General features: G+C 41.9%; 1 protein-coding gene across 1 annotated transcript; it reads right to left on the reverse strand.

Annotated features, from left to right (window-relative positions):
* Positions 1-1434: 1434 nt before the first annotated feature.
* On the reverse strand, positions 1435-9608 carry H3-3A (H3.3 histone A). Its single transcript, XM_059997438.1, has 4 exons — positions 9485-9608; positions 7791-7941; positions 6447-6600; positions 1435-2094 (listed from the first exon to the last, which is right to left on the reverse strand). Exons 2-4 carry the CDS (start codon positions 7916-7918, stop codon positions 1966-1968), a joined length of 411 nt encoding a protein of 136 aa, XP_059853421.1. The 5' UTR covers positions 7919-7941; positions 9485-9608; the 3' UTR covers positions 1435-1965.
* Positions 9609-24299: the final 14691 nt, after the last annotated feature.

Raw genomic sequence — 24299 nt, forward strand, 5'->3', positions numbered from 1 at the left:
CTTCTCTTGTGGAGCACGGGCTCTAGGCACACAGGCTCTAGAGCGCAGGCTTAGTAGTTGTGGCACACGGGCTTTGTTGCTCCGCGGCACGTGGGATCTTCCCCAACCAGGGTTCGAACCAATGTCCCAGTCAGGTGGATTCTTAGCCACTGCGCCACCAGGGAAGCCCCCTTGTTTTGAACTTTTTTACACAGCAAGTTCTTGTTAGTTATCTGGTTTATACCTATTAGTGTATATATGTCAATCCCAATCTCCCATTCATCACACCACCACCCCCTCCCCGCCTGCTTTCCCCCCTTGGTGTCCATACTTGTTCTCTACATCTGTGTCTCTATTTCTACCTTGCAAACCAGTTCATCTGTACCATTTTTCTAGATTCCACATATATGTTAACATACGGTTTTCCTCTTTCTGACTTACTCTGTATGACAGTCTCTAGGTCCATCCATGTCTCTACAAATGACCCAATTTTGTTCCTTTTTGTGGCTGAGTAATATTCTGTTGTGCATATGTACATCTTCTTTATCCATTCGTCTGTCCATGGGCATTTAGGTTGTTTCCATGATCCGGCTATTGTAAACAGTGCTGCAATGAACATTGTGGTACATGACTCTTTTTGAATTACGGTTTTCTCAGGGTATGTGTCCAGTAGTGGGATTGCTGGGCCATATGGTAATTCTACTTTTAGTTTTTTTAAGGCACCTCCACAGTGTTCTCCATAGTGGCTGTATCAATTTACATTCCCACCAACAGTGCAAGAGGGTTCCCTTTTCTCCACACCCTCTCCAGCACTTATTGTTTGTAGACAATTTTTTAATGATGGCCACTGGTGTGATACCTCATTGTAGTTTTGATTTGCATTTCTCTAATAAGAAATGTTGTAAGTCTTAAAAGGTTCACCATCCTCATTTCACATTAATCACCCCAATGCTAAATAAAACACAGTGCTAAGAATGAACTATAGGTGCTTGATTAATAACTTCAGGGTTAATATACAATATCTTAAAATAGCCAGCTCTCTGATGCACTAATTTTTGAACTGAAGACTGTTACATTTGCAGTTAAATTACCATTAAATATTCAAAGTTTAATAACAGATTATGTTTATATATGTACTTTCACTACTTACACAGATTTAACTATTTTCATGTGATTCTGCTGGCCAGCTAGGTTTGGGAACTGCTGGTTAAAAGTACACATATCCGTAGTCAAACTCTGGTTTTGGAAAATAGAAATACCATCTTCAAATTTTTAAAAATTTGAGGAAAGCCAGTAGCTCCAGTTTCCTTCCCATACAAAGCTTATACTTTCCTCCTCTCTCAACAGTTTCAGATAAAAAGTGACAAAACACTTGATACTAAAATTATTCTGAATATGGAAATTTCAAGTAAGTTAATTGTACAGATAAGGTTGATAGTAAAGACCAAAAGCAGGTATAGTTTAATGTATTTTAATAGCAAACTTACAGGAACAGCACAGAAGACAGACAACATTAAAAACATGTACTTGCATATAGGACAACTCAGTTAGAAAAGTATAGTGAATGGATGGAATCTACTGTATGATAAAAATGCTACAAACACCATTTAGTTGCAGTCAATAAGAAATTTACTTGTTTTAAAAAAATCCAAATGCTGGCATTGTCCAGAAAAATTTAACAGGTTTATTTATAATTGTTATAAAGTTGAACTGCTGAAACTTGTTCACTGAAACATTTTGACTTGCATTAATGCTTTATGTCCCCGCATTTATATTAAAAATTCACACACAAATGAAAATGGAAAAACTGCCAATACCTGATTTCTGTCCCCCATTTTTCCACCTGCAATCATATACTTAGGTACCTTTTGACCCCACGGGGAAAAAAAAAAAATCTAACATTCAGAACTACCAATAACAGGAAGAGATTTTTTTTTTTTTTTTTTTTTTTTTAAAGAATGAAATGTTTCCCATCATAGTGGATTCTTAAGCACGTTCTCCACGTATGCGGCGTGCTAGCTGGATGTCTTTTGGCATAATCGTTACACGTTTGGCATGGATAGCACACAGGTTGGTGTCTTCAAAAAGGCCAACCAGATAGGCCTCACTTGCCTCCTACAACAGGAATAAAGAAAAAAATATTATCAATAGTTAAGTTACATCTGTATCAGTTAAAAAGATGAGGTTTTTGAGCCCTTTAAAAACCTACTTCAGAAGATGTTGACTATTTTACCAAATGCTTACATTTTAATATCTGTGCGACGAGGCTGAAAGGCAGCTTATGAAAGTGAAAACTCAAGTCTTTATCAAATAATACAAGTCAAATAATTTCACTACTAAAAAAGTTTAATTTTTTTAATGTTATATGTGATTTTTAGTAAACTGAAATGTGTCTTGAGTAAAGCAAAAAATCCAACTTAAATTCTAACATTCATTCTCATCCTAAGATAAATGGAATCATGTATCTAATCCAAAGTAATATACTCTCCTACCCTGCTGTGTCCTCCTTTTTCTGAATCTTACTCACACTTCATTATATCTGTTTGACCACTGGTTTCCATCATATGGTCCTCATCTACCTTTCCTTTTACACCTCAGTTTTACCACTAGAGTGCTATTGGGTCCCAGAACACACCAGATTTGTGTCTTACTTATATACATTGACCTACTTTGCTGAGATATGCCCCCATGCCCCCCACTAACTGTACCTTCCTCTATGCACCCCTATCTGTAATGGCATTTTTGCTACCTCCCAGCATTAACATTGATCCCCCTGGTTTTTCTCATGATATTCTTAAGACTTTTCTGAAGGCATCTTCTTATCCCTACTTTCACTCAAAAACTGGTAGCTACATGAATCATTCACCAACACTTGGCATGTAAAGAGGAAAAAACGGGAGCTTCTACTTATAATTAACTCTTAAATTGTTAGCACATCTTACAGCTGTCTGAAAAGCTGAAGAATCCTTTCGTCTAGGTTAAAACATCTGCTTACTCATTTTGAAATGTACCTACTGTTTTACCAGTCATCAGTCCAACTGTTTCAGCGGATTAGGAACACACTAAATGAAAGACGATATTTGGCTTCTCTATAAGCAAGTTATTTCTCTGTTCGAGATATATTTAGGGGAAAAAAACAGATTTTTGTAATTGCTATTTTTGTCCTAATTAAAAAAATTATATCCATTTTGGAAACTCTGGGTAATAAAACTAAAAGGGAAATACACAGAATACTTGAGCAATTCAAGCCCCACAATACTACATAACACACAAGATACAGAGATGGGAAGAACCAGTTTTGCTTTTTACAAACATTTTGACTTTGCCAATAAAACTTGAGATTCTGCTTTTAAAAGAACTAACACAGCAACAATTAATTCAAATGGTTTACGTTATTCCATCTTATGAAAAAAATTATTCCCTACATTTATATCTTCATTCTTTTTAGCCTAATCTCTCTTCTATAAAAATCTGTTTCACCTAAAGTTTACTATCCCTACATGTCTTTCTGCAGCATTTGTTATCAAGAGCTAAGTCTTATTTACCTCCCCTTTATGGACTACCTAAGATTATTCCATGAAGGAGAAAGCAAACACTCCTCCTGCCCCTGGTTCCCAGGTGCAGGTAACTTTGAACTCCTAATGCCTTGGCAATCATAATGGCCTTGTACACTAGCCATCTTTTAATGCCCTTAAATTACTTAACAGAGACCTCTAACCCTAACTGAAATTTGCATCTTTTCCTTTTTTTTCTTGGCCAGGATATGTGGCTGCAGGACAGTTCCCTGACCAAGGATTGAATGCAGCTCCTCAGCTGTGAAAGCGCGGAGTCCTAACCTCTGGACCACAAGGGAATTCCCGAAATTTGCATCTTTTCTATGCAATTAGTTCCGTGTATCTTACCTATTCCAAAGAATATATTAAAAGCAAAAGTCCTTAATGTTTGGGGATTAATTCTTGGGATACTCTAGAAATAGGTAAAAAATTTAGGAAACACAGCATACTGTAGCCTGCCTACTCTTACGGGTTCGCACCACACATCAGATACTAGGACTGAAGTTCCTCAAGAAAGAAACTAGTTTCTTTTTTGTTTCACCCAGCGTATCTCAGGATTATGCAAATCTAGAAGGCTTCTGCAAAACACAGCACTATGAGCTGCTATATGGACAAGCCAAGAGGTCCTGCAATTCTGAGACCATTTAAGAGTGGAATAATGATCTACTGGCTCCCCTAGTACGACTCAAATGTGGCATGTAGCAGCTGGGCCTCTCACTGCCATCTTACAACCTGGCTATAGGTTTTATAGAGTTGTGTCTGGTCAGCTCTGGGAGAAGAGTCAATACTCATAGGGAATTTAACCATGACTCATATATTTCTAATTCTATTGCTAGTGTCTCAAAGTCTCCTAAACATTAAGGCTATGATGGGAATTAAAGACTGACACATTAATTTATAGCCCAGTGAACGTAATTTTGATAACAGCAAAAGAAAAAGTATCTTATAACTGGAAGAAAATGTTAATTTACAACATTTTGAGTATATTCAATATCTGACTCTTCCACCACTTCAAACCACCAATGTCCATTTTTAACATGATACCTCAGTTCAAACTCTCAGATATTAGGGGCAAAGGCTAAATTTCAAGTTAGCGAATTCTTGATTATCTATGGCAAACCTAGACTAAATTCTCTCCCATCCTCATTGGACTACCTCCCCTCCTCATTTAGTTGTATTAGAAAAGTTGTAAACTGTGTAATTCTAAAGGCAAAAATAGTGACTTTTGGAATTCTATTTCAACTGCTCTCTTCTATTGCCCTATTTCCATTAGCAAATTCTCCATCTCTGTATCTTTAAGAGAACTGATGTATAAAAAAAGCAACACAAACAAAATAAACTTCTAACAAAGATTACTCTTCCAATAAAGAGCTACCTAATGCAAGAGTACTACAGGCAGCAGAATTGAACATTTTGCTCAAAACCAATACAACCACATTTACTGACAAATATAAAACACACACCTTAATAACAGCAATGTGGAAGTTTAGACATGAATTTTAAAAAACAATAGTCTTTTACTCAGACTGTTTAGTAATCAATTTACAAAGCTCTATCATTGACACTTAAGCTCAACAATGTTGGACTTTCAAGTATAGTGTGTTCTTCAAGCATAGCCCTGCTAACTCTAACTACGAAACAAAATTGGCAGCTTTAGATCAATGCTTGAGAATATCAATAATATTTCTGTATTTAAAATTAGTGGGGAAAATGTGATTAGCAATTATAGTAATAAACAAAATGGGATCTAAAGATAGTCAATGATTAAAACAGAAAATAAGGGTTTTAAATAACAGCACTGGAAGATTTTAGTAGTTTGAAATTTCAGTAATTTCAATTCATTGAGAATTTAATGGATGCCTACTCCTGGAATTTACCAATCAAATGAAGTTCAGACTAACCATAGAAACAGCTCAACCAATTACACTTCAGGGTAGAATCCACCTATCAAATCTTCCTCACACATAAAGGAAAAGCTTGGCAACAGCAGCCTTGCAAAATCCTCCAATGGAGTGTATGTAGATTCTGGACCCTCCCCCAAAAGAGATTCCGATTCAGGTCTGTGGAGGTGCCTAGCAATCTGCAATTTTAATCACCTCTAACCCCACGCTCTGAAGGAGGTGGCAGTCTTACCATACTCTGAGTTACAACGAACGCCAAACTCGTTAACATTATAGGTTACTTAAGTGATTGATGTTAATTATACCCACATACCTAATCAAATATCTTACTTGTGGGCATTTCAAGTTTTAATCTTGGCACAAACCACCAGTATTTCAAATAGATAACCACAGCTAAAACAGTACTTCTCAAAGTTCTGACACACTGGAGCTAAGAATAAATTCACTATGTTTCCCATTTAAGTGGAAATCCATACATAATCCCCTTTAGCAAACTACAAGTCTTCCAATTTCTTTTTACAAGCCTAGTATCTTTTTCTCCTTATCGTCAACCTAATCCTAACTACCACTCATGCTTCTTTTACCTCAATGCACAGTTCTTTTATGCTGCCTGTTCCCATCCCAGATATTATGTTCTCTCCACTTGCAACTGCCTCTTCAGGCCCAGGAAGCCATTTATTCTAACATTCTTTTTATATCAGTCACTGTTTGAAACTAATTACCAATTACCTTTAGCCCCATGACTTCCTGATGTCCTGCAGCAACTGTAAGCCAAACCAGAAGGTTCTTTTTCCCTTTAAACACTGCAACGTCTAAAATTTTAAAATCCTATGTCTGCTTGTATGACCTTGAGCAACTTAACCTTTCTGACATCTTAACAGTGAAATAGATAAGACCTACCTCATCCACTCGTGATGATTAAATTTAACAAGCATATACAAAGATTTAGAATTGTTCTTGGTACAAAGCAGGAACGGCCAACTCTTAGAGCCTTTCCCACCCGCCATTTTACCTGCAAAGCACCAATAGCTGCACTCTGGAAGCGCAGATCTGTTTTGAAGTCCTGAGCAATTTCCCGCACCAGACGCTGGAAGGGAAGTTTGCGAATCAGAAGTTCAGTGGACTTCTGATAACGTCTAATTTCACGGAGTGCCACGGTACCAGGCCTTTAAAACAAAACACAATAAAGACACGGTTACCAAATACATAAAAAACATAAAAGAGTGGTCATCAGCTTTAAAAAGACGCAGTCACTTTTCACAAAATAAATCACCCAACTATTCTTCAGCTTCTGTATCAAACTTCACTTATTAAATTATGACCCGAATATTCAAGTCTGTTAAGAGTAACACAACAATCCTTTAAAGCAAAAAGCATGATATTAAAGTAGATTCCTGGCAGGGGGGTTTAATCAAAGTCCCCTTATTTTCTTCCTCTTTAACATATATATAACTAACTTGTTATAATTACAACTTGGGAAAGTACTAGGTCACAAATAAAGAGGTCAAAATTGTTCAGACTCTTCTCAATTTGGCAGCACTCTCCTTCTTCCCACTGGCACCCCCAATTCTTCTGAAAGACCTACCAGCACAACCCAATGAGCTTCCTTTAAAAAATACACTTATGGCATTTAAGTTTGATTTCCCAGAATACCTTTGAACACTGCACATACCTCATGAATGATTAAATGTGAATACTCTTTTATGGTGTATCTTCTATATGGAAGTTTTCTTTCTTTCTTTCTTTTTAAAACTAATTTTAAGCAAGAAATTTACCTCAATTCTGACTTATTTCTTCCACTTTTATTTTAGGCTAACTAAAATCATTTGCAGAAGGCACCTAAATACAGACAACTTCTGCCCTCTAATGGCAGATGCCCTTAACAACACTGCTCAGGGTAGTTCAAAACTGTGCTAACAGAAGGAAATAAACCAATTCAAGTAAATGAAGGACTTACCTAAAACAAAATGACCCCCAATCTTGATTAAATTACTTTACCAAGAGAAAGAGTATCCTCAAAAATGTATTTAAAAATGTATTTACTATTTAAAAAATATACAATACACCTAACAGCTAAATAAAATGTTACCCTATCCCATTAACGTTATTAGTGATACAACCTCTCCTCTGGGCTATGGGCAAGATCACGGCTTCAAAATTAAACATGTTCCCAATAAAACCTAACACTAAATTATATATATATATATATTTTAAAGTATTAGTAAATATTCAAAAGGAAAAATTATTAGTTTCTCTAAAGCAAAAAGTATAATTATACATCTTTTTATTAAATTATATAGATACTGCTTCGGGAGATAGGCTTTGTCCCATTTTTTCCCTCCTCTTGTTTTAATACCTGTAACGATGAGGTTTCTTCACCCCTCCAGTAGAGGGCGCACTCTTGCGAGCGGCTTTCGTAGCCAGTTGCTTCCTCGGTGCTTTACCACCGGTCGATTTGCGGGCAGTCTGCTTTGTACGAGCCATGGTATAAAGACCTCCTTACTTACCTACCAGCATCAAAACACAAAAATCACCATATGCAACTAACAAACATACAAGTTTTCCTGCCATTACCACCGCTCCCCCCCAAAAAAATCTGGAAATTATGATCAGTATAAAAAAATAATGTCTGTAATGTTACATAATTTTAAAGTGTGCAGATTACGTCTACCACCCAAATATGACTTCCTGAAACAAACTGTAGTACTAGAAAATTGTTAGCGTTAACACCAATCATCTCTCAAAAATGCCAAATCTGAGCGATAAACGGCAAAACAAAAAGACCCCTGACAGCCTTCACTTCAGTTTCTTTAATTAAAGTAGAAATTAGAAATGTCTGTAAATATTCGATCCACTAACAAGTCAAAAGAACGAAGCCACAAACCACAGAAAGGTCGAGTCAAATTACAGCAAAAAAGGTTTTGGTCACCCCCCCCCGCCGCCCCCCCCCTTTACGTCTGGCAGTTGATAGACTGCTGTAAATATCTGAAAACATTCCTGCTTCTGCATCTCTACAGTTCTGTTGACAAAAAGGCGTCTCAAAAAACAAGAGAGGAACAACAGCTACCACCAGCGAGCATTCTACAAAGCACCGTCCTGGCGTCCAGTCCTCAGAAGCTTCGCAGTGAAATTAAAAAAAAAAAGTGCCCCGCACCCAGGCTTTAATTAACGCACGGGACCGGCCGACCAGTCCACCCCAAGCACCACATAAACTTTTGGTTTCGCCTCCTCCGGCCCCTCGGCACAGGGTCCCCCAGCCTGCCCGCCTCGCTCCCAGCGTCTCGCGCAGGCACAAACTCGGCTCCCAGACCAGAACAAAATGGAAACAATCGCAAAACGTATCCGATTCCCTACCAAAGAGACAAAACACCAAATCGCTCGAAAATAGCCCGATCCCCTGCCACGTGCCGCCCTCCAAAATGCAAAAGTTTTTTTTGTGCATTTCAAATGCATCAAGTTTCCGCTTCTCTAAAAAAGGAGAAAAAAATTTTTCTCTTTAAAAAATTTTCCTCCTTTTTCAAATGGGGAAGAGAGAAACGGGGGAAAAAATATGGTCGGTGACCAGAGAAGAGAGACAAGATGGTGAAGCTTAGCAACAACTGTGGGGAGGCAGCAAAAAGCAAGTTACCCCAGGGTGGGAAGCAGCGGCGATTTCCACCCTTTTCCCGCTCGAAAACTGGGGTCCGGGGTCCGGGGGCGGTAGTTAAGAGGCCCGCGCGGGTCGTGGTGAAGGTCTGGGGTCCCGGGAAGGGGCGGCGGGCGGGATTTCACCGAAGAAAGAGGAGCCAGGGGCGCGGGGAGGGAGAGCAGGCTCGGCGACGCGGCGGTTGCTGCTGTTGGGCTGAGGCGGCGAGAGACTGGGGAGCCGCCGGAGCCGCCGTCGCCTGAGGGGTGAGGGAAACTCGCTCCTCACCTCCATTTCTGGGCCAAAAAGTTTGTGGGCCAAGCCGGAGGGACCCTGGGTCCCCTCACCGCACCGCCGGGGCCCGGCCCGGGGTTGACGGCAAGCGGGGCTCGGTTCCGGGGAAGCGGGCAGACGGGGAAACTTACCCCCCTTCTCCTTCGGCTGGAGCTCAGCGAGCTAGAGGCGGCGCTGGCGTCGGAGAGCGACAGCGGCGCGGCGGCGGCAGCGAACACAATTGAAAGATGGCTGACACCGAGGCTATCCCCCAACACACGCCGCCCCGCCCCCGCGCCGCGCGCCAACCAATCACACACAATGGAGGGAAGGCTCGGCCCCGCCCCCGCCCCTCGCTCGCGCCCCGCCTCCGCCCCTCCCCCCGCGCGCCCGTTCGCTGGCGCGCGCTCGCCCCTCCCCCGCGCGCCGCCCGCTCCCTCCTCCCGGCCGCCTCGCGCAGTGTGTGTACAAACACAAAAGACACGCCGAAGGGCCGCCGGCTCCGGCCGAGACGGCCGCCCGCCCGCCCCCGTTTTAACTCCGGCTCTCCGGCCCCGCACTCCCACCCTGCTCCGTGCGCACACGTCTTGGCACTCGGGAAGCCCGGGTTTGGGGCGCCGAGGGGGAAGTGAGGGGGGAGGGGCGGGCGGGAGGAGGCGCGGTCGGTGAACACCCGGCCTGCGGGCGTCTCAGGCCGCGGCGGGGAGGGCGAGGGAGGGGGCGCCCCGCTCCGGCGCGGGCCCAGGCGCGCGTCCCCGAGGCGCCCCGGGGGCGGGGAGAAGGGCACCGCCGGTCGGGTCGGTGCACCCCAGTTGAAAACACTACCCAACCGGAAGCAAATAGCAGCCTAGCGTCCCGCGTCCACTTTCGGATGGGGCTGCTCTATCCGCTGGCAGGGCTGCCTGACTGCAGTCTTCACGCTCTCTCTCCGGGCCAGGTGCGGCCGGCCCGCCCGTAGACAACTTTAGTCGCTCAACACGCCGGCCCGGGCCGTGGCGGGCCCCGCGGTGCGGGCTGTAGGCAGTCCGCAAGGGCTCTGCCACCTAGGACGCCCGGCCCCGCGCAGGTGGCATCTCCAGGGCCGAGGGGCCGGGGCTCGCCTTCTTCCTGAGCCGGGATGCCTGATGCAAGATGGCTGTATTTTGTAAGCCTCTAAAACAATGTGTGGAATACACAGCTAACTGCACCAGAGCCTGACTACCAGTCCTGGCAGCTTGTTCTACTAGCAAGTTCGGCCTTTTAACCTTTTCAGTATTCGGTAGAATTGCCAAATACTGGATAGTCAAGTGTTGTCAGCAGCTTCTGCATAGTTTAGATGCGGCGGAAAACGGCAGAAATAAGGAAAACGTGGTTTGGGGATTATCACATTTATCCATTTTCCAATTCTCAGTAGCATAGGAAACAGACTTCAGGTTCAAGTCATCCACGTTGTCAGCTCATTGGCCTTAGACTATCTGTACCGTCCCTAGATGGTTTTGACAGCACTCGCAACTATGTGTGAGGGTTTTCAATAGAAGTGTCATGAAGACATCCCATAGGATAGTGAAGGAGATAAATTTCATAGATGGAGGGCATAACTACTACTGGTAGTCTGAAGATCTTATAAAGCATCTTAGTCATAAACATTATCCTGAAACGGATATATGGAAATCAGATATGAAAGGTTATCCTGAAACGGATATATGGAAATCAGATATGAGAGAGGGAGTAGATTTGTCCAAGGACACTTGAGTGATGAAGAGACCCAGGAGAAACCAAAAAAAATCCAGGCCTCCTGTTTCATTATTATTTAATGAATGTTAAGTGTGTGTGGTTGCTCTGCAGAATACATGCAATCTGCAAGCCTCTCCTAAAAGCACGTATGCAAAAGAGCTTAGGCTGAGCTGCCAGCGAAGACTTTCTATAATTCGGGCCAAGAAGAGGTTTCTTTGCTTGTTTTTTGTTTTGTTTTGAGGAAACCAAAATATTTGTTGGTTTTTTTTCCAGGATTTTTCCAGGAAGGCTGTTGTACATCAATTAAACTCATCATATCTTCAAGAAATGTTAAATGACACTGGTAACGTTCTCTTTATATGCTAGATTTTTCCATAGCTTCTATTTTTTGTCTTCAAAATATTTTTAAGGACAGGAAAGACTGTTTTAGGTGAAATAGTTCTGATCTTGGATTATCTGAACCTACTCAGCTGTCCATATGTAAAATAGAAGTGATATTTATCTGTGTGAAGATAGGCCACAAGTTTTTTCTAGTTGTAGGATCAAGTACGTTTAGCACCTAGGTAGGTGCCTGGTTACCTACCTAGTGGCTTCTGGAAGTTTTCTCACTGAGTGAATATTTATTGGGTGCCAACTGTGCTTGGCATAGTTCTGGGTGCTGGAAGACAGCAGTGAACAAACAACACAAGCCCTCATGGGGCTTATAATCTCTGGAAGCATTGCTTTGCACAGGGAAGTAGCACTTGGAAGAGGGAAGGAAAGACATCCTTTGGAGTCCTAAGATTGGCAAAAACTGTAGCTGAGGGGAGAAGAGCACTTTAGAGTCAGATGATGGGGGAAGGAAAGCTGTCAGGGCAAAAAGGGATTCTAAAGGGGGTACCAGGGTCAGTCCTGAATTGGCTTTACTTCTAGAACTCTTGGGCTAATAATGGCTTCAAAATTTGGAGTTTAAAAAACAATGGAGGGACTTCCCTGGTGGTCCAGTGGTTAAGGCTCCATGCTCCCAATGCAGGGGGCCCGGGTTCGATCCCTGGCCAGGGAACTAGATCCTGCATGCTGCAACTAAGACCCAGTGCAGCCAAATGAATTTTAAAAGAAAAAAAGAGAGAGGAAAAAAAAAAAAAAAAAAAAAAAAACAGTGGAGAGGAGGGGAGCAAAAGCTTTTAAGTTAAAACATTTTCCCTAGAGTAGAAATCTTATGGTCACTAATTCAGATTTGTTTATGAGTAAAAGTTTAAAAAGTAGAATGGAAAGGACTTTAAAAACACCACTATTGATATCTGTTTAGCTTGTGAATCAGTCCAATGCAAAGATTACTGCCTCAAGGAGCTGTTGCTTCTGGCCACTCAGTTGCATGCACACTTTATCACATCACCCTTCCTCTTTATCACATTGATTTAAATGTGTCATATTTGTTTACTTGCTTGTTATGTCTCTTCCCCAGAGAATGTCAACTCTAGGACAGCAGTGGTCTTATCTCTTTCTTTCCACTGCACTAGCACCGCCACCTCTACTCCACTCCCCCCACCCCTGCCAGTGTGGGGCTGTCCCCATTTGTTGAATATTAGGTGATCTCATCCAGTCCCATGGAATTGTCAAACATACGCAAAAGGAGAGTAGTATGATGAACCTCTAGGTACCCATCAGCTAGCTTCAAAGATGATCTACTCATGCCCAATCTTGTGTTTCATCTACGCCTGTACTCATTCTTCCTACCTCCCCCCACTCAAATGATTTTGAAGCAAATTGCAGGCTTTACATCATTTTACCTGTAGATATTTCAGTATGTATTGTAATCATTGATTAATGATTCATATGCCCATTAAATCTCTTATCGTCTATGATTCTATTTGCCCTTTGTTGAAAACTATGTCCTGAGACTTTGGATCCCAGTGTCCTCTTTCCATAACTGTCCCTCCTTCAGTGTTGCCCAGTAAATGGCATTATGATTTACTTAACTGCTTAAACCGAAAAGTGTAGGCATCCTACTTAAGCCTCCCTTTCTTTCATTCCCATAGTCCTATTGGTCCTACCTATGAAAAGCTTCTCAGAATGACCTACTCCTTTCCTCCTCTCCTCACCTCTCAGCTGGCCCCCAGTTACTTCCTATATGACCTTTCTCTTTCCACTCTTGCACCTCTGTATTCCATTCTCTACAGTGCATGCAGAGATTAGATTTATAGAATGTAAATCAGATTAAGTCATACCCTTGTGTAAATGCATTCAGAGGCCTCCCACTGCTTTTGGTTAAATGCAAGGCCTAGCATCACTTCTGCCCTCTCCAGTGGTATTCTGCTCCAGCCCTGCTACCTTACCTTTCAAGCTCTTCCCTCCTGAGGGTCATTTCACTGTGTTTCGCAGCTTGAATGCTCTCCCCACGCTTTTCACAGGGCTGGCTCCCTCATCTTCTAAGGCAGCTTTTCCACTTTTCCATGTCTCTTAGAAAAAGATCCTCTTTGTACGGTACACTGAGGAAAAGTGAAGGGGATTTGGAGCGATTCAAATAGAACTTGATTAAAACTTTCGTTATACATTTTTATATTACATAATCACTATGAAAGAAAATAATTACATTTTTTAGATTACATTTTAAAGAAGATAATACATATCAAACTTGTGTAAAACTCCCAAATAAAACGTTTTCAAAGTTTTTAATGGGAAATGTTGAGCTTACATCCATGAGCATAATTTTTTATATCAGGTTTTATACTTGAAATAGCCACGTGCCATTCCTGATCAAGATTTTAGGATGAAGAGCTCTTCAAATTCTTGATGATCTTACTGAAAAACTTCAAAATAATTGTTTTCAGTCATTCAAAAAAGTGTAACTGTTGAAGTTATATATTTAAAATTCTTGCCTTTCTTTCATTGACAAATGTAAACTTGGAATTTCTTGTGAATGGATTTTGAATCTAATTAAACTTTTTAAAGGTCAAGTATTTTAAAATTATGATACAGCTCAAATTTGCAAAATGCACATGTTGCTAAGTAGTCACCCTGTAGGTGCCTTGGTCACCACCAAAAAGAGTCTAAAATAGTGAGAAGTACCTGGTAGGAGAACAGAACTTCAAATCTGCACCAGCAGCCCTGTTCAGCCTCCTTGTCCCCAGCCCCGACTGGCTGCATTTTGGGCTACACCAACACTCCCTGGGCACCTGGCATGGTATTCCTATGTCTCCTTGTCCATGATGGGCAGTGTTCCCTGCCGCAGAACTAAAGCAAGCATGAGGGGCTAGAGCACCTCCTGGGCTGTGCTCAGCATATCACATGGAACAGTGGGTCGTGGGCACCACTTATCTGCTCAGCTCTGTGCCAACCATGGGGCACAGGTCAGACCCATGCCTCTCAGGCTGCCCTCCAAGGAGCCTCGGAAGGGGCTGCTTACAGCCAGGATCCCTGGGCCATAGGGCTGAGAGGACCTATCTCCTGGTACCTACGTAGCCCAAAGTGAAGACCACTGGATGACTCTGAGGTCTCAGTTCAATGTCACCCCTCAGAGAGCCACCCTGTCTTCCTTGCCCCCCACCCCTCATGTTATACTCGGTCACATTTCCATGCTTATTTCCATCAGCAGTTCTCACAACCTGATGTTTTGATTCATTTGCTGATTAGTGGTCTCCCCAACTAGACTGTAAACTTGATGAGAGCAAGGACCTTGACATTTTATACACTGTTCTGTCCCTGTCAACTTGCATAGTACCCAGTCCATGCTGGACACTTAATAACTATTTGATGGATAAATAAACAAAAAGTGACCATAGTTTATAGAGTTTTATAACCAATTTTTAAATGTATTTTGTTTGCAGGATATTCACATCTGAAAAAATGTACCTCTTAGAGTTAATGAGCTATGATATCTTTCTCCGTATTCTCATCCGTATAAGGAAGGTAAATATTTTCTCATGGTGAAGTTGTGAGGATGAATGTGCTTTTGACCAGGGCTAACTGTCACTATTAATGTTTTATAAATTTTGAACACTCATTAAATGACTAATGGCATCTATTATCATTATTTTCTGCTCACCAGGCAGCCTTGGGATTGTAGTTGGGCTCCTTATGTAGATTGGAGGTGCCCTCCCCAGTATCCTAGAGATTGTCAACATTTCTTTGTAAATGAATAAATGGGTGTCCCAGTTCTACATCAGTCTTGGTGAAGTGAGTTGGTGTAGGTCTGCCCTGAAGAAGGACGGCCAAGAGGTTAAGTGGTTTCTAAGACCACAAGGCCCAGAGCCAGGCCTTTGAACCATTGTGAATTCATACATATAAATGGCACCTGGTGAAGCTTGTTGGACATTAGACAGCCTTTGAGACACTCCCCAACCCCTTGCTTCAAACTCCAACATTCTAATATAATGATCTTGACACTTGCTAAGTATTAATAAACAGGTGAGAAAATTCTATTTCATAAAAAACCTTTTAAAAAAAGAGGATTCTCTCTTTTGAAAAAATCCCCCCTTTTCCAAGAACTGGATTAATTGTCCAAGTTCAAAGAAAAGTAAGGTTCAAGAAGTATACTGCCTTTGGGACCTCCCCAGTGATGCAGTGGTTAAAAATCCGCCTGCCAATGCAGGGGACACAGGTTTGATCCCTGGTCCGGGAAGATCCCACATGCCACAGAGCAACTAAGCCCATGCGCCACAACTCCTGAAGCCCACGCACCTAGAGCCCGTGCTCCTCAACAAGAGAAGCCACCGCAATGAGAAGCCTGTGCATCACAATGAAGAGTAGCCCCTGCTCGCTGCAACTAGAGAAAGCCCATGTGCAGCAACAAAGACCCAACGCAGCCAAAAAAAAAAAAAAAAAAAAAAAGTACTACCTTCTCCTCTGGGAAAAAGAGGAGTTATGCTTCCTTTGACAGACAGAATATTCTACTCTGCAGAGCTTGCCTGTCAGAAGAACAAGGACTTGAATTACCAGGGAGCCCTGAACTGCCTGGTACCATTTTTTAATGGTTCAAGCAGTGGTGTTCCCCTTTTCTAGTATCAAAAAAAGAGTAAATTCTTTCTTCTATAATCCCCTTTCTCACTCCTAGCATTTATAAGAATACCTCAAATACCAGACAAGTTAACTTATCCCTAGTATATTAAGATTTTTTTCTTTTTAATAGACTATTTTTTCCCAATTATATTAAAATTTAAATTATGGAACACATGGGGACTTCCCTGGTGATCCAGTGGCTGAGACTTCACGCTCCCAATGCAGGGGGTTCGGCTTCGATCCCTGGGCAGGGAACAAGATCCCATATGCCGCAACTAAGTGCACACTGCAACTAAAGATCCTGCGTACCACGACTAAAAAGATCCTACACGTGGCAACGAAGATCCCACATGGCACAACTAAGACCCAGCACAGCCAAATAAATAAAGAAATATTTTTTAAAAATTATGGAACATATGTTATCAAACCTTAAGTATGAAGTCTTTACCTGGAAAGGAAAATTTCTAAGTCACCTCAGTCTAAAAATCCATGCACATCCGCTATGTTCTTAGATGGCTTGTCCTACCCTAGGCTGGCTTAGGGCTCATATGGCTCCCTGTTGAGACAGTAAGTTTCCCCAACACCACTTCCAACACTGACATCCACCAACAGCAAGACCCATCCTGGACACACTGTCCCCTCATAGAGGGAACTCTTTCTACTCAAGCTCAGCTCGGCTAGGGTTTCCAGATAAAATGGTGCCTGGGACATATTTATACTAAACAATATTTTGTTGTTTTTCTGAAATTCAAATTTAACTGGGCATCCTGTATTTTTATTTCCTAAGTCTAACAGCCCTTATGCATGCTAAGGGGATATTCCTCTCAACTTTCCATGACCCCAGCTCCCATTGCTCAAGCTTCTCTAAGCTTCTTTAGCAACTGAATCTGGCTTCCTTTCATGGGCTGGCAGGGCTGGTGTCTGCCGGCACTCTTGCCACACCCATCTTACCCTTTCTAGAAAGCAAAGTGTTCCATGTAAGATCTCCACACTCGAGGAGTTTCCAGGCCCTCTCAGGTCTCTTCTGGGGCCTTTAGAACCCTCCACCGTCATGGCGAAGTGCTGTAATAGCTGAGGTTATTACTCTGTTCTCCCTCCTAAATATTCTGCCAAGAAACTACCCCAGGAAGCAGTCTGGAGTCCTTGTCACATCCTGCCAGTGCTGTGAGGTTTGACAGTGCTATCTGAGTTCAATTCCTACTTAGTCCTTCCCCCAGCAGAACCTACCCAATGATGACTGACACCCATGGCACAGCCAGGATCAAAGGAGACCAAGTATGAAGGGAGGGGACTTTGGAGGCAAACAGGACTGAGTTTGAATCCTAGCTCTGCCACTAATCAACGGAGCGTTAACCTTTCTGGGTCTTAGTTTCCTCGTCTGTAAAATGAGCAAAATTACCTTAAAGTGTAATAATAATCCTACCTTGCCAGGTCACTAAGGATCAGAAAGAATAAATACAGAGCACCTGACACAGAGTACGGGCTCCACAAATGACCATCATTGTGTCAAACCTGTCTTCACTGCTTTCAAAAGGTATGATCTACTATGTATCATTGCAATTTAAAGTAGCTGTGTTAATAGTTCCCAAACACGTGGGCAAACTGTAACCTTTTTTGAAGCATGAAGGTGCAGGTTAGCTTGAGAGAATTTGTCATGCTTTGTTTAGCTTCAGTCCCCTGCTAGGTAGCTAGTCAGCGCCCCCCCAGGACATAGTATGGGCCCAGTACTTCTACATAAGGTTTAGGAAGAAGCTTAATTAAACAATAACCACATTATTAGAAGCCCCACAATGTCCCCCAGTCTCTGAGGTGGAACAGTAATTGCAGAATCAGGAGGGAGGAAGATCTTTCTATGCTGGATCCATAGGAGTGTTAACATCTCAGAGAGAGAGACAGGGAGAGAGAGAGACTGACTCTGCCTAGGTGATGTTTTGGCCTGTGAGTAGTGTCCTTCCCTGGATATTCTCTCTGATGACCCTTGGGGGTCAAGAAGGACACCCTGCTGCTACTCCCCTTATTCTATGGAGGAGGCTCTCCCTGACTTTATATATGACTCAGTTATCTTGGAATGATATGTTTATGCTTCCTCCAAGAGTGATCAGCTTTTCCTTGCCTCTGGGTTATCTTGAATACCAAAAGTAGCTTCTTCACACCTAGTTACCAGGATTCACAGATGAGAGATCTGTTGTCATTTCAGAGGCAAAGTTTCTCTCCCTAGGTGCCTTAAACTTATTAGGAGATGAAGAAACCCCAACACATTAAACATGGTTTATACAAAGATTATTAAAAATCTTTTATATGCACTATTGCCCCCTACAAATTTTCATGCGTGGGCATAGACTCCCTCCATTTCCTAATTGGACCAGTGCTGGGAAAATTTAGAAGTTATATATGTGCCAGGAAATGGGAAAAGAAAATTGAAAAACATTGATTTAAATAATTCTGGTTAAAAAATAGTAGGTATTTGGACTGAATAGATGTTTTTTTTTCTTACTTTATTGCAGTATATGCTTTCCAAATTTTTATTTTTATAGTGAGACTGTATTACTTCTATAGTTAGAAAAAATGGAAGTGCAAAAACTGGGAAAAGGCACCCACGGCTCCTGACAGAGTGACTGGGAATGGCAGACACAGAAAAATGGCTCTGCTCCGGGGTTTGCCTCTTACAAATGTGTGGCCAGGCTCTGCCCACAGATCTGAACAGGATCTGCTAGCTGCTCACTAGGTGTGAACAAGGGCAATTCGGGTCGGTTCAACAAGCATCTATTGAGTGCCCACTGTGTGCCTGGCACTATGCTAGGCACTTGCTACAAAGGCAAAGAGATAGCCCTTGTCCTATTGAGAAAGGGATCATCTCAACATGGTGTGATGTGTTCTCCATTCGAGGCATTTCAGGAGTTCTGTGGGAGCACCAAGGAAACCTCAGGGTCAGGGAACATTTGGGAAGTGGCGACACCTAAACTTTCTTTAAAATATTTTCAACATTTTAAAATATTTTCTTATAAGGAAGAAAATTATTACAGATAACTACTTCTAACAGTTTGTATTTTCAAATATTTTGACTTCTTTCTATACATCAACATGCAATTCATATGCAAACTTTTCTTTTGGCATTTTTTTTTACAAAAAATAGGAATTAGCCCTGAAGAATGAGTAGGAATAGAGCAGGTGAAGAAGAGATGGAAGGGTGTTCCAAGCAGAGGGAATAGCATGAGTAAAGGTAGTGAGGCAAGCATTTTCATAAAACCAGGACACATATATCAAGACAGGAAGTCTCAGGAGAGGAGGCTGGAAAATGACCAGAGACTTGGTCCTAGATGGCCTTGTCTGTCAGCCCAAGACACTTGGGCTGTGGAGAGGGTTAGGGAAGAGACATGATCAGGTTTTCTTGTATGAATATCACGTTGGCAGCAGGGTGAGTGGTAAGTTTGAGAGGGTTAAGACTGAAGGCAAAGAATTTGCAACAATGTGGATGGACTTTGAGGGTGTTAGGCTAAGTGAGGTAAATCAGACAGAGGAAAACCAATACTGTATGATCTCACATATGTGGAATCTAAAAAAAACCCCCAAACCCCAAACCCCCAAACCAAGCTCCTACGTACAGAGGACAGACTGGTGGTTGTCAGAGGTGAGGCATGGGTTTTTGGAGGCATGGTGTGTGTGTGGGGTGGGTGAAATGGGTGAAGGGGGTCACAGCTTCCAGTTATAAAATAAATAAGCTATGGGGATATAATGTATAACATGGTGGCTGTAGTTAAACGTACTGTACTGCACATTTGAAGTTGCTAAGAGAGTACATCTTGAAAGCTCTCATCACAAGAAACAAAGTTTTGTAACTCTGTGTGGTGACAGGTATTAAGTAGACTTATTGTGGTGATCAATTTGCATTATGCTGCTTCCCCTAGAATTACACGGGGTTGGACTGTGCGGGTCTACTTATAGGCGGAATTTTTCAATAGTAAATACTACAGTACTAAAACAACCTCAGTTGGTTGAATCCGCGAATGTGCAGTTGTGGATACGGAGGGCCGATTGTAAAGTTCTACACTGATCTTTGAATGCCGGGGTGTGTTACCCCTAACCCCTGAGTTGTTCAAGGATTGACAGGATATAAATATCGAATCATTATGTTATACACCTAAAAGTAATACAATGTAGTATGTCAATTATACCCCAATTAAAAAAATTTATCTCGGGCTTCCCTGGTGGCGCAGTCGTTGAGAATCTGCCTGCCAATGCAGGGGACACAGGTTCGAGCCCTGATCTGGGAAGATCCCACATGCCACGGAGCAACTGGGCCCGTGAGCCATAACTACTGAGCCTGTGTGTCTGGAGCCTGTGCTCCACAACAAGAGAGGCCGCAATAGTGAGAGGCCCGTGCACCGCGATGAAGAGTGGCCCCCGCTCGCCGCAACTAGAGAAAGTCCTCGCACAGAAACAAAGACCCAACACAGCCAAAAATAAATACATAAATAAATAAATTAAAAAAAAAAATTTATCTCTACTCAACAAGTATAATTGAGCATCTACGAAGTACCAGACACTTAAAAAAAAAAAAAGACTGAAGGTAAAGAAACTCATGAGGAGACCTCAGGAATGCATATTTATTATTATTATCATCTTTGGCCGCGCCGCATGGCTTGCAGGATCTTAGTTCCCCGACCCGGGATTGAACCCAAGCCCTTAGCAGTGAAAGTGTGGAGTCCTAACCAGTGGACTGCCAGGAAATTCCCAGGAATGTATATTTTTTATACTTAAAGATATAGTCAATTTCACCTCCCTAATCAAGAGGAATTTAGCTTTTTAGCAAAAATAGTTTAATGATTTGATTGTATCAGAGTCTAAGGGATTAAACATTCCTGCTTATCCTGTGCTTTCATCTGATGGGCTCCATCATCATCATCATCATGTAAAACAATAATAATAAACATAGATAATATTTATTGAGCATTTATGGTATGTCAGGGACTGTGCTGAGTACATTAGATATGTTTTCTCAAATAATAATAAGTATATATTATTCTGCCCCATTTACAGATGAGGAAACAGGCTAAGGAAGGCAGGACTAGCAAGTTGCAGATCTGGGAGCCCAGGCTCTCCTGCCCACATGATTTGCAAACTTTATTTGACTAAGATTAGTCACAGTTATCAGAAATTTACCTTGAAAATCTTTCAAATGGCCACATTTCATAATATTTTTACCTACTAAGAACTGGTCAGTTTTTCCAGGGTGTCATGCAGATATACTAAGAACCTCACAATAAGTTGCTAAAATCCAGAATGTAAACCATAATGCTTACTATTAAAAGCTGCAGTAATTTTCAGAGAGATTAGCATCTAAATGCAAGAGCCATCCAGTAAAGAGGGTGAACATCAACCACTGGCCATGTATCGGCAGTTAGCCTATTAGCCTAGTACTTAGTAAATACCCTTCTATCATTTTAGAGGTGCAGTGCCTGAGCCTGGGGAGCCCCAGCCAAGAAGCCCCAGCTCAGTCACTCTGCACCCCTGGAATATGGTTTTCAGAGCTGCCAAGTGAGACTGAAGGGCCGGCACATTGGATCCAAGCCCATTAAATGGACAAAACCAATGTGAAGGGCCTGGCTCTTTGTAGGTACCCTGTAAATACTATTTTCCCCTTCCCTTTGTCAATGAATTGCTGTTTAGTTGTATCTAGCCACTATATATTGTTGCATTAGAAAATAATAGATTCGTTCCCATATGTTACATCCATAAGTAGCGTTGAAAAGACCAGTGTGTGGCAACAATGCTTTCCAAGGTATTTACATAGAAATCAGACCCTTCGTATGAGGCAGTGTGCCTGGAGCTGTTTGGAGTTTGGCTTCAGACTCAAATCCACCAAAAGACTTTTCTTCTGAAAAAGCTCCCCTAATTGGGATTGCTGCATGCCGTTTATTTGCCTGCCATAGTTTTATTTCCTAGCAGTCCTCAGACACATCATTGGAAATTGTGGTTTAGAGCATCATTTAAGTGCTTTTTATTTTTTCCTGCTCATCTGGCTTAAAAGATAACCTTTGTCAGTTTACCATCGTCAGTATATCTCTGTTTATAATCCATTTTGTACCTGTACTTTCCCTTCTAAAACAGGGGACCGTTACTCAATGAAACTATCATGAGAATCGTTCCAAAACTTCACCTCGACACATCGGTTTGTTGGTGGTGATGACGTGGAACAGACACCCTCATGCATTGCTGATGGTTGTGTATGTTAGCTCAACCCTTTTGGGAAGCAATTTGCAGTATGTATTGAGAGTCATTAGCATATTCATACTCTGAGCCTGGAATTCAACTTGTAAAAACTAAACTAAAGAAAAATTAAAAATATAGAAAATGTATATATACATGGTATATATACAATCCACAATATATACAATGGTATATATTGTGGATTTATTAACATTAGTGAAATTATAAACAAATATAAATATGATTAATGTATTTTAGTAATCTTCTGAATGAAATATTACCCTTTCATTAAAATACATGCTTTAAAAATGTTTGTTAGCAATGTTTTTTTAAAAAATGTAATGTTGGTTGGAGAAATCAGAATATAAAATTGTGTATTTATTTTGGTAATATGCTGGGAAATTATACACTGGTATATATAACTATACAGCAGGATGGTGGTATTATGGGTGCTATGTTTTTCTTCCTAGTTTTACAGAATTTTAATACTATGATTATATTATTTTTATAGTGGAAAGGTTTTTAATAAAAAACTCTTATAAGTACAATTAGAACCATATGACATTATGATGAGAAGTTTTAGAACTAAAAGCCCCAGGATACATGGACTGACTTATGGTCTGGCAACAGGACACAGGATTTGAAATTGGAATATTCCTGCAGATCCAGGACACGTATGTACATGTAAACTGGCAGTGATGACTGTGAGCCAAAAGTGAATCAGGTGACAGGGCTTTTGGAGGGAAGCCCTCCAGGCACTATATTGTCAGTGACTCAAGGCCACCCATGGTGCCTTAGTCCCAGGGTGGTGCAAGCTGTCAGGGGACCAAATAAAATCCATACCCTCCTGTGGCTAAAACAATGAATCTTTTGAGCAATTGTCCTGTTCCAGAAACTTCTCTGTTGGTGGTGTCATCATTCTATACAAAGGCAAGTCCTAACTAACATAAACACTGGTACAGAAGCATTACAATGCCTTACCCATAATTTAGAAGCTTTTTGGTGGAATTCAGATAATGACATTCTGCTACTTTTCCCCTCTCCCAGCGCATTCACCGAGTTTGTCCTGGAAAAGAGCCTTCCTTCTAGCCCCTGCATTAAACAGCGCATCCAGGATGGTGCCTGGAGACTACACCAGATGCTCATTGCCATTGCTGCTTTCTGCTCTCCCCCACCCCACCCCTCTCTTTCTCTCTCTTTCTCTGTCTCTCTCTCGCTCGCTCTCTCTCACTACTGTTACATACACTCCAAATTAAGTTTTCGTAAAAAGGGATTGCTGAATGTCCTGAAGACTGATTCAGTCATTTGTTCATTTATTAAAGGATTAATTTAAATGGGCATAATTTATTACATACTGGAATTAAAGACTACAGAAAAACATCCCTTCCCCTCCCCCTCAGTTTATAGGTTAAATCAGAGTCACAGAAGCTGCTGGGTAAAGGGGGGCAGGGTAGGGGTGTCTGTGTGCTTAGGACCCTGATCCCACGAGCCCTGTAGAAAGGGCTCAGACGGGGAGCTGCCTGCAGAGAGTGGGCCTCAGGGTTGTGCCTGAGGAAGGCCTTCGGAGGGCTGGTGACTTACTCTTAGTGCTGAGATTAGCTGGAAATTTAGAGGGAGATTCAGAAAGGGGAAGGAAAAGACGCTGAGGACAAATGTCACATACTAGACAATATTGTTTGCTAAGTGAGGGAACAGCAGGACTTTCGCTTTTTCTTCCTTGATCCGCCTCTGGATTTCTCCTTAGGGTGGTTCTGCTAATAGAAAAGTGTTCATGGCCACCTGCCTAGGAGGCTTTCTAGGAATTTATTGACCAGAGTTCTTTGATGCCTGAGATTTGATGCTTACCAAGAGTCAGTCTGAACAAATTCCTAAATATTAGACCTGAAGACAACATTTACAGGGGCAGTAGATGATGCTAATCGCTTCTTTCCCTACCAGAGACTGGCAATAGCACAGGCTACCTCTAACTTGTGGGATCCTAGCTCCCCGACCAGCGATCGAACCCACCTCCCCTGCATTGGAAGGCGGATTCTTAACCACTGGACCGCCAGGGAAGTCCCTAAAAAAAGC

Source organism: Delphinus delphis, chromosome 1 (assembly GCF_949987515.2).
Source record: "Delphinus delphis chromosome 1, mDelDel1.2, whole genome shotgun sequence".
In the NCBI taxonomy this organism is placed as follows: Eukaryota; Metazoa; Chordata; class Mammalia; order Artiodactyla; family Delphinidae; genus Delphinus; species Delphinus delphis.